Source organism: Podarcis filfolensis, assembly GCF_964270895.1.
Source record: "Podarcis filfolensis genome assembly, chromosome: W".
NCBI lineage: Eukaryota > Metazoa > Chordata > Lepidosauria > Squamata > Lacertidae > Podarcis > Podarcis filfolensis.
In genome coordinates this window covers 25,610,896-25,627,543 of record NC_139619.1, presented here as the reverse complement: position 1 = coordinate 25,627,543, position 16,648 = coordinate 25,610,896, and the positions used below count along the sequence as shown (strand labels likewise).

General features: G+C 43.1%; 1 protein-coding gene across 1 annotated transcript in view; it reads right to left on the bottom strand.

Moving 5' to 3' along the window:
* Nucleotides 1-1,667: 1,667 nt before the first annotated feature.
* Nucleotides 1,668-16,648, bottom strand: part of LOC310753844 (proteasome subunit beta type-7-like) — a 30,180-nt gene continuing 15,199 nt past the window's right edge. The window contains exons 6-8 of the mRNA XM_083595205.1: nt 15,940-15,998; nt 6,793-6,944; nt 1,668-1,897 (exon numbers count right to left, since the gene is read on the bottom strand). Coding sequence (XP_083451331.1) covers nt 1,786-1,897; nt 6,793-6,944; nt 15,940-15,998 — 323 coding nt within the window. The 3' untranslated portion in view covers nt 1,668-1,785. The remainder of the gene's footprint in view (nt 1,898-6,792; nt 6,945-15,939; nt 15,999-16,648) is intronic.

Below are 16,648 nucleotides of genomic sequence, written 5' to 3'. Positions count from 1 at the left end.
GGTAATTTTGTCCACTTCACCTCCTTTTCTTAGGTCCTTTCTAAATTCTTCAGTCCCAACATCATTATTATTTTTTTCCCCTTCTCATCCTCTCTCTCTCTCCCTCTTTTTTTTTTTTTTTTTTTTTTGACACTGACACAAAGATGAAGTACATTAACAACAAGGTAACACAGGTGATGATCTGGCATCTGAAATCATTCACACAAACAGAAAGCTTAAAAACACATAAAAAAACATGTACCAGATGCTGGCTCTCCTCCAAGGCTAAATGCGATTGTAGCATATACACACAAATTGCTAGCAGAGATTAAATTACAAAAGAATGAGATACTCTTGAAAGGTAGCATATTACCGTGATTATCCTACCATTGCCTCTTAAGATATGATTCTGTTTTAAATTCTTTCTGCAGAATATTCACTGTGAAAGGGGGTTTTGTTGGGCTGCATTTGGAAGTTGATTGACCTTTTGAATAAACTGTAGGACACTCCTTCCCAGTCTTCCCTATTATTATCTATTATTTATCTGCAAATGATTTAATCTTGATATACATATTCACGTACTTAATTGACTTGGGACAGTGGTTCAGTTATAATTATGGTACAACAATAAGTTAAGTGCTACCTGCTGTATGGCTGAATTTTCTTATAAGAAAACATCTGATGACAGTCAGAAAGGGTATTCCTATTAAACCGGAGGAATAAGCAACTCATGCTGACTAAATATAAGCTCATTTCTGCATCTGTATATTACACACAGAAGGAGACAGAGTGCAAGTCAACTCTTTAACACCAACTTTTTCCTCTCTTTCATATCTATTTAATTCCATCCCATGTAGAGCAGATGGGGGGCTTGAGAGAGCAGGTACCAAGACACCGCTTAGGGGAAATGTAAGTTTCAAGGGTAAAAGGTAAGATAATAGCCATTTATCAAAGTTAGTTTGAATAGTACTGAGCTTGATACTGACTTTCTGCCCTTCCTCTTCCTTGGAAAAATACTTGTCACCTCATTTACCTGTACTATATCCCCCCCAAAAAAAAACAACCTTAGGTGTGGGGTGAGGTAAAGCCACTTGGGGTTGATTGGTGTAAAATCCAGAGCAACACTGTTTCCAGCGTCAAATAACTTCCACCTTATGCCTGTTACTTTTGCTTTGTTGCTTTACTAAATGATCTGTAACCCCCTGCCTCTGCCATACCTGCTTAAGGTACGTGAAAGTGTTCAGCAAAAAATGCTGTGACCACACTTTATTTATTCCTCTTGAGTTATGAAAAATATGGGAAATGATTAAATATAAAAGCAATATAAAAGGATATTGCATACAAAACCAAGGAATCTGCTAAGCACCTTAAAGACCAACAAATTTACATCACAAGTTTTCATGACCTAAAACTTGCTTCAGCAGATTTATCGAATGAAGCAGGCTTTTAGTCCACACAATCTTAGGCTATTGCTTGTTGGTCACCAGACAGCTTCAGCATAAATACACCATTAGCACACAGGGGATAAGATCTGTTAACTTTTGCATCTAAGAATGACTGCTGCTCTACTTGTGAAGTGGCTGGGGTCACATAATAGGCTGGATGTACAACTGGGTTGACCTACTGAAGCAAATAATCATTTTAGAAAATTATTTTTTCCTGCCCCAGTTATTACACAAGTCAACCGGTCAATTCATATTGGTTTTTATTAAATCTGCATACAGAACATTAATGCCAGCATACAGATGCAGAATTCAGGTATGAAAATTCTCAATCCTCTTCCACTGCCCAGAAGTTCCCAGTAAGTCAAGATGTATCCATTGTTTGCACTGTCTCATCTGCCACTTCAAGATCCAAGGGTGTAACTTTTGTATAGAGCACACCTGTAGTTCCCCTCTCACAGCTGTATCGCCCTTGCCTGTTTGAGGGTGGAGGGGGAGAATAGAGAAGCAATTATAGAGAGTAATGTGTGTCTGCCAGAAATCCCACTAACAAGGGGGGCAGATGAAGATTGAGATATATACTTAGATCTAGTTGCTGTACTGAGTAAAGTTGCCCTTTTCCCAAATAGAACACAGCAAGTTAATCACCCACTTCTGACTACCACACAGAGGAAACAAACCACAAGGCTCTGAGTTACAAGTCACAACAAGCCAGACTCCAACTTATTTCCTCTGCTGCAGGGCAGTTAGACATGGGCCAAGAGGGAGGCATCTGTACACATAGATTAAAATACAACTGTTTAATGCTGCATGTGAATACATTCTAAGACAAAGTTATTGGAAAGGAAGACTCCATTTTGGAGCAGAAAGTCAAGTTACAGCTTCGACCCCTGCCAAGAGCACCTCATTCTGTATTTGTAACCCATATCCCTATTGCACTATGGCTTTTGAAGAACCTCTCCTGGACAGAGAGAATGTCAGTGCCGCCAGTTAGCCCAGTTGGAGGCTATGAGTGGAAACCCCAGGTGACCTTTCTGGGAGTTGTGGATTGCATTAGGACAGTGACCCAGAAAGCTGATTACAATAAGCCTTTTCTTTTTACAGAAGGTTACAAGCACAGGGAAATTGGCTCCTGCAAAGACAGGATCCTTTTTCAAGGTTGGTAAGTAGTATATTCCCAAATGGTCCTTTCTAGTCTTTGAAAGAAGTAAATAGCAGCTGCCATGCAAAATGATGCAGTTCTTGTTATTGCCCACATCCTAGTGCAACTCCAAGAATAACCTGGTGCACAGAACAGAATGGAAAACTGCACAGCAAAGTGGCTATTCCCTTGCAAATAAAAATTGAAAGTTCTTACTCTTCCCTACTTTGAAACAGCCATGTCCTTGGCAAAGACACAGCAGATGTACAGGGAATACTGGTCTCCCTAAAGGGTCACAAACCCAGCTACTGCCTTTTCACACCATACTATTTGTGCTGGACAATTGCACTTTAAGAACATAAGAACAGCCTCCTGGATCAGGCCAACTGCCCACCCAGTCTAGCATCCTCTTCTCACAGTGGCCAACCAGATACATGGAGGAAGCCCATAAGCAGAACATGAGCAAAACTGCACTCTGCCCACCTGCCATTACCAGCAACTTGTATTCCAAAGCATACTGCTTCTGACAGTGAAGGTAGAACACAGGCATCTTGGTTAGTAGCCCCTGGTAGCCTTAACCTCTCTTAAAGTAATCACTGCCTCCTGTGGGAGCATGTTCCATAGTTTAACTATGTGCTGCATGAAGTACTTTATATATCCTGATTCTTCCAACATTGAGCTTCATTGCATGTCTATGAGTTCTGTTGTTGTTGAGGGAGAAAACCTCCCTAGCCACTTTATGTCATGCATAATTTTATAAACATCTATCAGGTCACCTCTTGCTTGCCTTTCCTGTGAACTTAAAAGTCTCAAAGATATCAACCTGTTACTCCACCTTGATCATTTTGGTTGCACGTTTCTCAACTTTTTCCAACTCTACCCTTTTAAGGTGAGGGGACCAGAGCTGTTTATAGTATTTCAAAGGCAGTTCCACCATAGATTGGTATAATGACACAATGATGTTGGCAGTTTTATTTTAAATTCTTTTCCTAATGATCCCTAGCACGGAATTTGCCTTTTTCACAGCTGCCATACACAGAGTCAACATCTTCATTGAGCTATCGACTACAAACCCAAGGTCTCATTCCTGATCAGTCACTGCCAGTTCAGACCCTATGAGTGTATATGTGAAATTAAAAAAAAAAATTGACACAAAATACATCACTTTACACTTATTTACACTCAACTGCCTTTGCTCCTTTGCCTCCCTTTCACTCAGTTTGGAGAGGTCCTTTGGAGCTCTTCACAGTCTCAAATTCTTTTAACAAACCTGAACAATTTAGTATCATCAGCAAATTTGGCCACCTCACTGCTCACCCCGAAGCAAAGATAGTTTATAAACAAGTTAAAAAGCACAGGTCTCAATACTGATCCTTGGAGGTCTCCGCTTTCTTTCTTTTTTTTAAGAAATATTTATTAAAATTTTTCACATTCAATACAAAAAAAATCAAAAAAGGCGAAAGAAACAAAAAAGAAAAAAATTAAAAACATGAAATTTACAATTCCATATTTTCAGTACCATATTTCCCTGACTTCCCCACACCTCCCCTTCTTGTATTCCAATTCAAATTGTTAGTTCAACAAGTTCCTATCCCCAATTTTTAAACCTTTTTATATTTAATTCATTTTTTAAAAAAAAAAAACCAATTTTGACTTATAGACATCAATATTTGTACCTCAATACACAAACCTTTTTCTAAAGTCGACCCAAATTCCATTCCACGAATTTCCCAATTTTCATATTAATAACCAAACAAAAAAAATAGAACAGATCATAATTGTACACCCTTTGGATTCTCAAACCCCACCACCCCCTTTCCCGGTTTCGATCCCCAACAAATGTCCGTCAGTCTTAATCTTCTATCAGCCTGGAGATCTCACGTCCGAGGCTCTTAATTCTCTCTCAGTTCCTCTCTGCCGGTTTTTTTGATAGTCCTTAATATTACACTCCAGATCTCGGAGGAGCTCTGTCCCAATAAGGTCCATATTTCTTCCAGCCAGACCTCCATACTTAAGAGCAAGGTCCAACAGTCCAATTGTCACAAAAACTCCAGCTTCCACTTTAATCAGATTTGTAATCCATAGATCTTCAGGTCTCCACCTAAGGAGATCTCTCCATTCTTCAGTCGCCAATTCAAACCAGAATTTCATCATCCAATACTTGTTTTCCCTTGTAATCATCCTGTCAGGCCTCTGGTTTGATTTCTTGTTTTCCTTTGTGAGCATGATATCAGGCCTCTGGCTCTCCTTTGTCATTTGCAAAATTACAGCTCCTCCTTCCTTCTCAGAAACAACATATGTCTCTTTCTCCACACTTTCAAGATTCTCAGAATTCTCTTTTTGTCCAGCTGCATGGGCTTCCTGAGTCAAGTCCTTATCAAATTCCGTAATGTTATTTACTGTTAAGTTCAAAGTTGTTACATCTGTAGCCAAAACATCAATTTGGCCTTGTAACTTTCCCAGGAGAACAAATACTCTGTCCAGCCCAGCCTGAATTTTCCCTCTTCCAGCCATTCTTGTAGTGTCCCAAATCCCCCTCTAGAGGGATTTTGGTAACTTAGTATTCTTTCCAGTTAAAATCCAAAAGTCAAGTTAATTTGTATCAGTTCTTACTTATTTTCAACAAAATGTAACCAAATTGCAACAAATACATCCAGCAGAGACAGCAGAAACAAAGTTCTCTTTTTCCTTTTTGACAGCTAATTTTGACAGCTGTCAAACTCCTCTATATCTCCTCAGCAGGCTCTCTCGCGAATCACTCCCGGGTCTGGGGGGGGGTGGCACTTCAACTCTCAAAATTAGCTCTTATCCTCCAGTACAATTACTTATACTTGTATCGCCAAATCGTGAAATTAATATCTTTTATCCACTAAAGAAGAAGCAATTCTCTCGACCTTAGTTAACTAGTCCTTGCTTTAGATTTTTTACAAGGCAGGGAGGCGACTTCCTGTTTGCGCCTTCCCCGATCGTGCCAAATTCCAAAGAATATTTCCTTCAAAAGGCCAATTTCCGTACTACTCACGGGTTGTTACTTTTAGAGTCCGATTGTTCACAGGAAAAAGTCAGCGCCCTCCGACCATGGCTCGCGGCTTCACTCCACAGGAGAAGCAGTCGACTCTCAGCACCGCGCCGCTCACCCCGTCCCCCGTTCCGAAGCCTTTAAAAAGGCTCCTTCGCAGGTCGGGGGGGGCGCAAATGGTGCCCGCCGAGTCACCAGGTTCACAGGCTTCCGCGCCTGTGATTTCTAAGGGTCCCCGCGTCGCCGCAGCGGCAAGACCCAACTCCTGTAGAGCCGATTCCCTCCGGAGCTCGGAGGGAACCCACCATTAGCCGTTCGCGCTAACCCGGAAGTCCGGAGGTCTCCGCTTTCTACAGCCCCACATTCTTTTCATATGGAGAACTGTCAATTTATAAGCAAGTTCCCTTTTATGTGCAATCTATTTGTGCATGACTGCACACACATGTGGTGCCAGGGACCCAGAAGAGGTATCTGGAAATGGGGAGCAGCGTGAATCCTGGCTCACAAAGACACCCACCCCAGGGCTCTGGGGAGGTTCTACTCACAAGCCAGGGGGTGGCAGGGCTTGCTCAGCTGATGCGCTGGGAAGAGGCAACTGCAGCTGCCAGGCAGGGAGGCTGAGTAGCTCAACAAAGCCCTGCTGCCACCCTTCAGGCTCATTCATGAGTAAACCCTCCTGAAAAGGTTGTCTTTTGGCTCTGGGGTTGGTCTCCTCACAAGCCACCAGGTGCTCCCCATTTCATGCAATTTTGCGTATGTGTGCAGGGACCCGGAATGGAACTCCCACATAAATGGGGAGCCACCTGTATTTCTACTCTCTTGGCTTCCTGCTATCTAACCATTTATGATGTGCAGGAGGGCCTCTCTTCATATTCCATAACTGCTAAGTTTATCCAGGAGTCTTTGTGCATGTCTCTCGAAAAAACCCTTCGTTCCTATTAAAATGAACTCACTCCACTTTTGGAACTAGCAGACTTTCTCTTAGGCTGACAACTACTTCAGGCAGAACAATTCTTGTTGCATTTATTTTTCAAGAGTGCGTTTTAATTATCTAAGCTAGAACAGTGTGCAGCCTCAACAATTGGGATACAATTACCTGTAACATTTCAATTACAAGTGTTTGCACTCTGAAGGCATAATCTGCCTGTTCCTGGTACCTGAAGGTTTAACTCTCTTGTCTGTGGAAACAATTTAAACAGGGACACGCTCACCTTTCCCCTTTTTTGTTGGGCATATCGTAGGGACGGAGAAAGTCCAGCTTGTTCTTACTGAGGATGCAAATATCAATGTTACTGCCAGAGCCCAGATCGTTGTATATGCCAGCTGCTATGGCGTCTCTCACAAGCTGTTTGGCTTCTTCCTCCTAGGAAAAACATTCAAAGTGGGTATCAGACATTTGCCCCCCCTCCCATATTTCCAAGCAATTGCACAATGCCAGCCATCAGCCTCCATTGGAGTAATCATCTCCTGAAGCAAAACTTCCATAGAAACCAAATGCAGGACAGGATCTGTTTGCAAGGCCCAAGATCCTTTTGGTAGAACCTGTGCAACTGGAAATATTGCTCAATTCAAATAAGCAATGAAGTGTATCCATAAATGCTGTTAACTATTCCAAGGAAGAGAACATCCAAACCAAAATCCACTTGGAAAAGCAAGCAGGGGAAGGAGGGAATTTTGATCTAAGGGATGAGTAATTTGTGGTCCTTCAGATATTTTTGGATGTGTTCAACAGCTGCTGGGAGTTGCAGTCCAGCATCATTATCCATATATGGTGCTTTCTGCAGAGGCCCCCAAGAGTCTCACAGCTCAGTTGTGACACAGGCAGAGAGGTCTGCATTCTGCTTGCCTCATTTGCTTCCACTGAACAAAATGACTGTTCAGAACACACTCGACCTAAGCTTTGTCCTGGTTCAGATTTAAAAGCAGAAACCACCCCCCCTGTGAAAGATGGGCTTCCGGGATTTTTGTCATCAAATACGAGTCCTTGGACAAGCCTCAGACATGTTCATGTGACCCTATCTCAGCGACATTCCTCAGTTTAGAAAGAAAAAAGATGTACTGAAATAAGCAAACATAATACTTGATACTACCAGAAAAACAGAGGCATTCTTCCTCAGACTGAAAATACAGCTGCTTGCCTGCTCTGTGCCAAATTCAACACTATTTTAGCATGCTTTCAAAGCCATTTTACACGTTTAAACTGACAAAACCAAACTCCACTTTACCAAATCAAGCACCACCTACCACCATCAGGCCCATGTAACATTTTTAACATCCATTTTATTAAATCCTATTAATTTAAGAAACAGTTGCATACGAGTGGAATATTGTTTTTGCTCAAGAATGGCATTGTGAAACATTGCTCAGGAAAAACTGGCCCTGCATACATGCCACATATGCTAATTTCTACCACCGAATGAAGTTCCTAAAGCTGCAAAACAGAGGTGTATATTGAATGTGCTGACAGGCGCAGTCTTAATGATGGTAGCACAAATGACGCAGGGCAATAATTAATCTAAAAAAGTACCCTAAAAGTTCTGAGTATATAAAAGGAGCACTTCCTCCTTTATGGTTACAAAGCCCAAGCTAACTGTGAATATTCTTCTCTGGGGCCCACAGCTGCTCCTTAAATGAGATTACAGTAAGAGTGATGGACTGTAATACAAGTCAGCTGTGACAAGCAGCCCTTTATGGAGCGCTCAGCTTGCCTCCATTGCTACATCACGAAATGGGTCCCAAGGCTCCAATGTGCTCCTCCATTTAGGGCCACATGACAAATGGGCAGCACTTGTAAAAGGCACAAAGAGGTCTGGACCAGCCATGTAATGGTCACCACAGATGTGCCAAACTGCTGGAGGGGGGCACAGCAGACCCCCAAGTTCATTAAACTGACCAGTAATGGATCTCTCAAAATGTATCTGAGGAATTGAACAGTAAAGGCTAAAATAAATAACTCAGCATGAAGGCTCATCTGAAATGGTGTTTGATAAATTATTTATAACTGAGGACATTGTCTGCATTTAATTTTGGAGCTACTGGTAGCATCTTTAAAAGATGATTTATGTGTTATAATGCCATTAAACTCTATATTGGCCCACTGCTGGCTGTAAAGTCTGCTGAGATTTAGAGAATGAGTTTTAAACTGTCACTGCAACATCATAGTAGAGAGAGGACGGTATTAAATCTTTACTTTAAACCCGTTATCAGGAGAGTTGCATTTTGTAGATGCTCCAAAACTGATAGATTACCTCCCTCTCCGACAGCAGTGGCAAGAGTCCCAAAGTCAGGTCTGTTGTAATTCAAGCCTCTATCGGGAGAAGCTGGCAACCCTCCCAGGCACCCGGCTTGAGTTCCGATGACCTCCCTGGCTGCATTCCCCAGCAAACGCAGGCAAGGTCGCTATAGGCGATTCTTCTCAGCGTGAGAAGAACACACCCCCTCTTTCTTGCCTCCCCCCCCCCCCGGGGGAAGGTGAAAGAGATAGCCAGAAACGTATTTACATGCCTTTATTTCTGTCTTTGCAGCATTACAAAAAACATGACTGCTCTCTTCAAGCTCCAGCAGTCTAGTGACTAACACTTCCTGTACTTCCTGTACAGCTCATATTACACTCTGAGCTAATTCTGGTGCTTCGCACTGTGAAATGACTGTCCCTCTGTTTCCCACGGACAGTCCCAACATTCCCATCATGTTTTGTTTTCAAGCTAGCACTTTGCAGCAGCATTGCATCCATATCGTAACATACTCCCCCATATGAATCAATGTGCGCTGCGAACATAGCTTGATCCAGAGAAGAAAACAAACAGTTGTTATACATATAACACTCCCCTGTTGTTTCAGTTCCACCCTTGGAACTACCCGCCACTGGTTTCCCCAGTGTACCTCTCTGGTTGTCTGACTTCCAAGGAATGAGTGCATCTGCATTACCTTGGCTAGGGAATGTAGTGTTACACTTAGCAACTCCCTGTTGTGTCTTTGTCTCTGACTTAGACACAGCTTCAACCTGTCTTGAGTTGTCAACAATAGTAACACATGCTACAGCTGAGTTAGCAAACTCTTTTGAATACCTCTTGGGTGGTACACCCTTTGTAACTCTCTCGGACCTGTGTATGAGGTGCTGATCCTCTCTGCTCACTGGTTCAGTCTCAGGACTCTTTGGAGAACCAGTTCCAATAGTAAACAGTGATTCATCCTTCACCTGTGAAGGTCTAGCCATTGTGTGAGATTTCCTCTCAATGACTGTGTCAACTGAGCTCTTTGAGCTATCACTGTCACTCTCAGCACCACTGTAATCAGTAAAATCATCATCATCATCTGAATTGTCCTCAGTGGGAAATGTGTGAACAATTACTCTCTCCTGTTCAGGAGCACTCTCTAGAAATTTTGTGAGAATCACCTGACCAGATTCAGACAAAATTACTCTGTAGAGACCCTTTTCATAACCCACAAAAATGCCTCTGGCATTCTTTACTCCACCTGGAGCTTCAGTCCTGACTTGAGACCCAAAAACCTTAAAATGCGAGACAGAAGGTTTCCTGTGGAACAGCTTTTCAAAAGGAGAACTTCCTAAACCTTTTGAAACCTTTCTCAACCAAGAGTAACAAAAACACAATAACGATTCCGCCCAATACTCATGTGGCAAATGTGAACTTAGCAATTGTGCCTTCATGCCATTTTGCAATTCTTTGTTCACTTGCACACAGACACTTTTGTTCCATGCTCCTGCAGAAACAGCAGTCTTGTGCCTTATGCCTTGCTTATCCAGGAAATCCTGAAAATCCTGTAAAAGAAAAACTGGCTTTTCATCTGTGAAAAGACAATCAATGTTAGCATCATGAACATTCTTAACCTTGTCACAAAACTCTTTAAACCTTTCTAAGGCTTCTTGTGGTTTCTGTAATATGTATATCCACACATAATGAGAGAAATAATCCACACACACAAGATAATATCTTGCATTGCCTCTAGATGGTGCTAGAGGACCAATCACATCAGCATACACTCGCTGAAATGCACTGTTAACTTTGGTCGCCTTCTGGACGTCCTTCGTCATACCTGCAAGAGAAATCATGTTAGACTCAGATGCATTACAATTTATGCAATCACTTTGATCAAAAGGCAACAAATACAGTCCATCTTTCTCTCTGGCAGAAAGATACAGCTCTCCATCTTTGAAGATTTTGCAGCTTTCTCTATCATAGGACAAAGTCAGTCCTTTCTTTGTGATCTGCGAAACACTCAGCAGATTGAACTTTAAATCAGGAACCAAATAGACATTGTTTATAGTCAAGTTCAGACTTTCAAGATACACAGTTCCAAACCCGGTCGCTTCAAGCTCCTGGCCATTGGCCTGTTTCACAGTGAAGCTTTGCTTCTTAAACGTTGAAAACAGTCCTCGGCGCGACGTCATGTGTTGCGTGCAACCCGTGTCAAGAACAAAAGCGTTCTCCGTTGAAAAGTCGGCTTTTGTTGACAGCAATGCTTTTGCAGGTTTCACCTGGGAGTTGGTACGACTCTTGCCTGACGCCTCAGGCTTTGCAGAGCTCCCCTTAGCTCCTTTCTGTTGACATAGCTTCTTACAATTCCGCTGAAGATGCCCAGTCTGTCCACAATTGAAACAACAAACAATGTTCAGAGCTTCAGCTTGCTCTTTCCTTGCAATGGCAGTGGGAGCGCTATAACTCCGAGCCTCACTCCCCCTGTCAGCACATCCGTTGCAGCAAGAACAGGAACATCAACAGCAACAGCAGCAACAGTTCCTTCACTCCCCCTTTTGGGGTCAAAGCTCTCCTCAGCTTTCGATAAGCTTTCAGGAATTTGGCCAGCACCATCTTGGCTCTCCCCTTCTGGGGTAGTCAACTTTCGGCTCTTGCTTCTCATTCCAGCTTCACAAGCATTTCGGAGCTTCTTAGAGAACAAAGCCATCTCAATCTCAAGCCTCAGCTTTCAGCAGTGAGCTTGTAAAATCCAATAGCTGGCTGTTTACTCCTTGCACCTGGCAGCTAAACGCAGGCTGTTTTGAAAGTCCCTCCAAGAGCAGTGAGATAGCAGACAAAACAAACGCTGTTTTCCCAGTGTTTTTCCAGCCTCTCACTTTGCCAGCCTCACTTCTGTGTTGGCTAGTAACTTTCCACTTTACTGACGTCTCGTTGCTTAGCAACTGGACATTCCAGACTTGAGCAGCAAACCTTATCAGTCCCAGGAATGCGAAATATGTGTCTCTCTCTCAGTGCTGTTTTTTTAATCCAAAAAGCAGCTTTTGTGAACCAGAGAAGAATCAATCTGCGTTCACTCTTTTAGTCCATAAATCAGCATACCTTAGGGGTTCCGTTGCTCCTTTTATCAGCAAAAACGTCTGCTTCGGTGCTCAGTCGTTCTTGTAGCCTCCATCCGCACGCTACCACAACTTCCTTTATCTCCTTGCAGAGGATGAATACGATCCATCAACCTCTCATGCTGCTTTCATGTAGCAGAAACGATCGGCTCTCGTGCTACCAGATGTTGGGATTCAAGCCTCTATCGGGAGAAGCTGGCAACCCTCCCAGGCACCCGGCTTGAGTTCCGATGACCTCCCTGGCTGCATTCCCCAGCAAACGCAGGCAAGGTCGCTATAGGCGATTCTTCTCAGCGTGAGAAGAACACACCCCCTCTTTCTTGCCCCCCCCCCCCCGGGCAGGGGAGATAGACAGAAACGTATTTACATGCCTTTATTTCTGTCTTTGCAGCATTACAAAAAACATGACTGCTCTCTTCAAGCTCCAGCAGTCTAGTGACTAACACTTCCTGTACTTCCTGTACAGTTCAGATTACACTCTGAGCTAATTCCGGTGCTTCGCACTGTGAAATGACTGTCCCTCTGTTTCCCACGGACAGTCCCAACATTCCCATCATGTTTTGTTTTCAAGCTAGCACTTTGCAGCAGCATTGCATCCATATCGTAACAAGGTCTGTTTCTCCCCTTCCCCATCCCCAGCACACAACATTTCCACATTTGTTTTACAAGTAAGTGCCTTGGTCACTTCACTGATTTGCAGATGGAAGAGTATAGAGCACCCAATTTGTGGTGCCAGTTTTCCACTCCATCCAATGCTTTTCACACAAGTTCCCAAGTCATTAACAAACACAAGTTTTGTAACTGGAGAACACTGCTGTCTGCTATCACAAAGGCAGGAGACCAGGGGCAGAGGAAATCAATGTGAGGTCGCCCCACATACACCAAGTCTCCAGTTGCTAAAATTAAAGAGACAATTTCCTACAGCAGGGGCCCTTTAGATGTTGGACTAAAGCTTCCATCATCCATAACTACTGCCCCATGCTGGCTGGGGCTGGTGCAGGACAGTTTGCCTTTGAATAATTTATCTGTGATGTGATGGTCTTGAAGAACACCACTGCCCTTTAAAAGCTCTATCAAGATATTCTGACAATTAGCAAACAAAGGAGCTGCATTAATCTTGACAGAAACAACATTAATTTTCTACACATTTTAATGACCATGGCACCAAGATTTTTAAAGTTATTTTCACTGCATGTGCATCAGCAGTTGACCAATTCAACATTAACACATTTGAGTGGTACAGAGATTTACCAAATATTGTTCAGTCTTTTCACAGAGGAGCTGTCATCATGCAACCTGTTATGCTACTAAACCTTCCAAGAATTTGTGCTAGAGAACACCCATCTAAAAAGGGGTACTTCATTCTGACCAAGATAGAGCCTCCCTTCATAGTTAGAAAAGCACGCACACAAACAGAATTAAAGCCTTTTTGCCATCCAAACCCACATGCACTTGGTAGTCCATGCTATCTACAGTAGTCAGAGCAGGATACAATTCTCTCCCTCCCATAAAACCAGATTAGCCAATAAAACATTTGTTTTTTTCAACTAGGGAGGGGCGTGTTCCCTGGCTGAAAGATGAAGGAGAAGGAATGTGGCAAGACTGGAGGGGATCCTCACTTCAACTCTTTCATATAAATGTGGTTATAAGCTGTTTCAAAATGGAAACTTGCTTCTTTCTTCTGGTCAGAGGACAGAGCAAGCTGCTCTGTCTAAAGCATTATTAATATAGTAATGGTGATGATTTTTGGATGAAGAGTGGTATGGAAATGAATAAACCAGTAAAATCATAAATAAATGAAAAGACTGCCAAGGCAGTACAGCCAGGTGTGAAGACCCTGGGGCAAATGGGGCAGCCCCTCTTTTGTGATGCTTCTGCACCTTGACAAGTGACACCACAGGCACACAAAGTATTGGTCTTCTCCATTCTCAACACATCCATTCCCAATCAAGAATAAAAGCTAAGAATTGCTGGGTTAGCACTGGCCTGCTAATCTGAGTCTTGTGAACTCTGCGAGGGTGACACAGGAGCCTGGCCTATCTAGATGTTCACTGTGACTAAAGTAGCGATATTACCAGGATAGAAGCAGTTAAGATCCAACTCATTAATACAATCACCCATCAAGTAAAAATGTTGGGTTGAAGGTGATTCCTTTCCCAAGACAAGCTGTCGACTTCAACTGAGTGCTGATTCACATTTTGCTCTTCTCTGTGGGGATAAATAGAACCTCCAAGAGCGAACACCTCTGGCAAGGGACAGGTAGGGGCTCTTCCTTCCATTACTTTGTACTGGGCTTCCTTCAAAGGACTCAGAAAGCAAAGTCCATTGTTTTCAGACACTCAGAGGCAGTAGCATCAGCTACCATGGCCAACCAAAATTAATGGATTCCTGTTTATGCTCAATTCAGCAGCCAATTAAAAATGCAGCTTGATTGTGTACATGACAATTGTTTAAATCAGGTTGGCCTTTAAGCAACTAGAAACATACTATTTCTGCTCCCATTTTTAGCCATTCTGCTGTTTCAACACACAAATATGGTACAGTAGTACCTCTGGTTACGTACTTAATTCGTTCTGGAGGTCCGTTCTTAACCTGAAACTGTTCTTAACATGAAGCACCACTTTAGCTAATGGGGCCTCCTGCTGCTGCCGCGCCGCTGCCACATGATTTCTGTTCTCATCCTGAAGCAAAGTTCTTAACCAGAGGTACTATTTCGGGGTTAGCGGAGTCTGTAACCTTAAGCATATGTAACCCGAGGTACCACTGAGTACTGAGGATTTCACCCTTGACAAGCTGGGAGTAGAGAACCACTAAGCCACAAAAAGTGACTTCAATGCCAGTCTCCACTTAAAAAAACCCTCAAGGGCACAGAATGTGGCTTTGTGAAGAACATGCACAGACTGTTGTTGTTTAGTCGTTTAGTTGTGTCCGACTCTTCGTGACCCCATGGACCAGAGCACGCCAGGCACTCCTTTCTTCCTGCAGTTTGGTCAAACTCATGCTGGTAGCTTCGAGAACACTGTCCAACCATCTCATCCTCTGCCGTCCCCTTCTCCTTGTGCCCTCCATCTTTCCCAACATCAGGGTCTTTTCCAGGGAATCTTCTCTTCTCATGAGGTGGCCAAAGTATTGGAGCCTCAGCTTTAGGATCTATCCTTCCAGTGAGCACTCAGGGCTGATTTCCTTAAGAATGGATAGGTTTGATCTTCTTGCAGTCCATGGGACTCTCAAGAGTCTCCTCCAGCACCAGAATTCAAAAGCATCAATTCTTCGGCGATCAGCCTTCTTTATGGTCCAACTCTCACTTCCATACATCACTACTGGGAAAACCATAGCTTTAACTATACGGACCTTTGTTGGCAAGGTGATGTCTCTGCTTTTTAAGATGCTGTCTAGGTTTGTCATTGCTTTTCTCCCAAGGAGCAGGCGTCTTTTAATTTCGTGACTGCTGTCACCATCTGCAGTGATCATGGAGCCCAAGGAAGTAAAATCTCTCACTGCCTCCATTTCTTGCCCTTCTATTTGCCAGGAGGTGATGGGACCAGTGGCCATGATCTTTGTTTTCAGATTACAGACCCAATAATCACCCATACGTTTCACTTTTGCACTCATATCTTAAAGAGCCAGGCACAAAATATCTGGAAACACCAGCATTTGAGGAAACATCAGTTACGTGTTTAACACATCCTGCAGAATTCCTGTAATTACATCCACAAGGCACAGGTGTCAGACTTGTACTGATTTTTCGATGAGAACATAGGTAAACACATTTTACAGTTTTGTGTCTAACTCAAGTTTTGTGCATATTTATTAGCACAGAAACAATACTTTGGATAATCCCCACAGAAGACAACAAAGTGACTCTTCAGACTGTTGTGGCATTGCTGTAACTGAAAACCAACCATTAAAGATCATTCAAAGGATTAAAGACTAATAAGCAACCCCATCCTACAAATCACACTATGCTACTATCACAATTACACAAATAAACAGTGGGAGTACAGGAGGCAGAGAGAATGTTTACCTCCATGTCAGGCTTGAATTTGTCTTCAAAAACTGCCATAGCTGCCAATGAACCTGAACCTGAAAAGAGCAAGAAGTTTTCATTTTAATTTTCACTAGTGTTACGTCCAATACACCATTATGGTTTTCAAATGACAGAACAGAAAAGGCAATGATGAGACAAGAACTTTACAAATACTCATTTACATTCCTATACAGTGGTACCTCAGGATGCGAAAGGGATCCGTTCTGGAGCCCCGTTCGCATCCTGAATGGAACGTAAGACGCGACAGCGCGTGCCGCGTTTTGCCGCTTTCGTGCATGCTCATGACATCATTTTGGGCGTCTGCGCATGCGCAAGCGGCGAAACCCGGAAGTAACACACTCTGTTACTTCCGGGTTGCCACGGAGCGCAACCCGAATGCGCTCAACCTGAAGCACATTCAACCCAAGGTAGGACTGTACATTTGTTTTGCTACTTTAGAGCAGCATCTCTTATTCAAGCTCAATAACAAACAGAGCCTTACTCTGAAGAAAGGCAAAGGAGAAAAGCAGGTTGATAACTCATACCAAGATGGGAAGATGAAGTCTCATCCGCAGATGCCCACTAACAACCCTCAAGTTCGAAAAGAAGGAGGGGGTGGGGGCACTGGATGGAAAGCCCCCGAGGGAGTCTGGATCTCCCGGACGCTGTCCCCAGGAGCGCCCAAGTTCCATTTCTTAAGATGAAA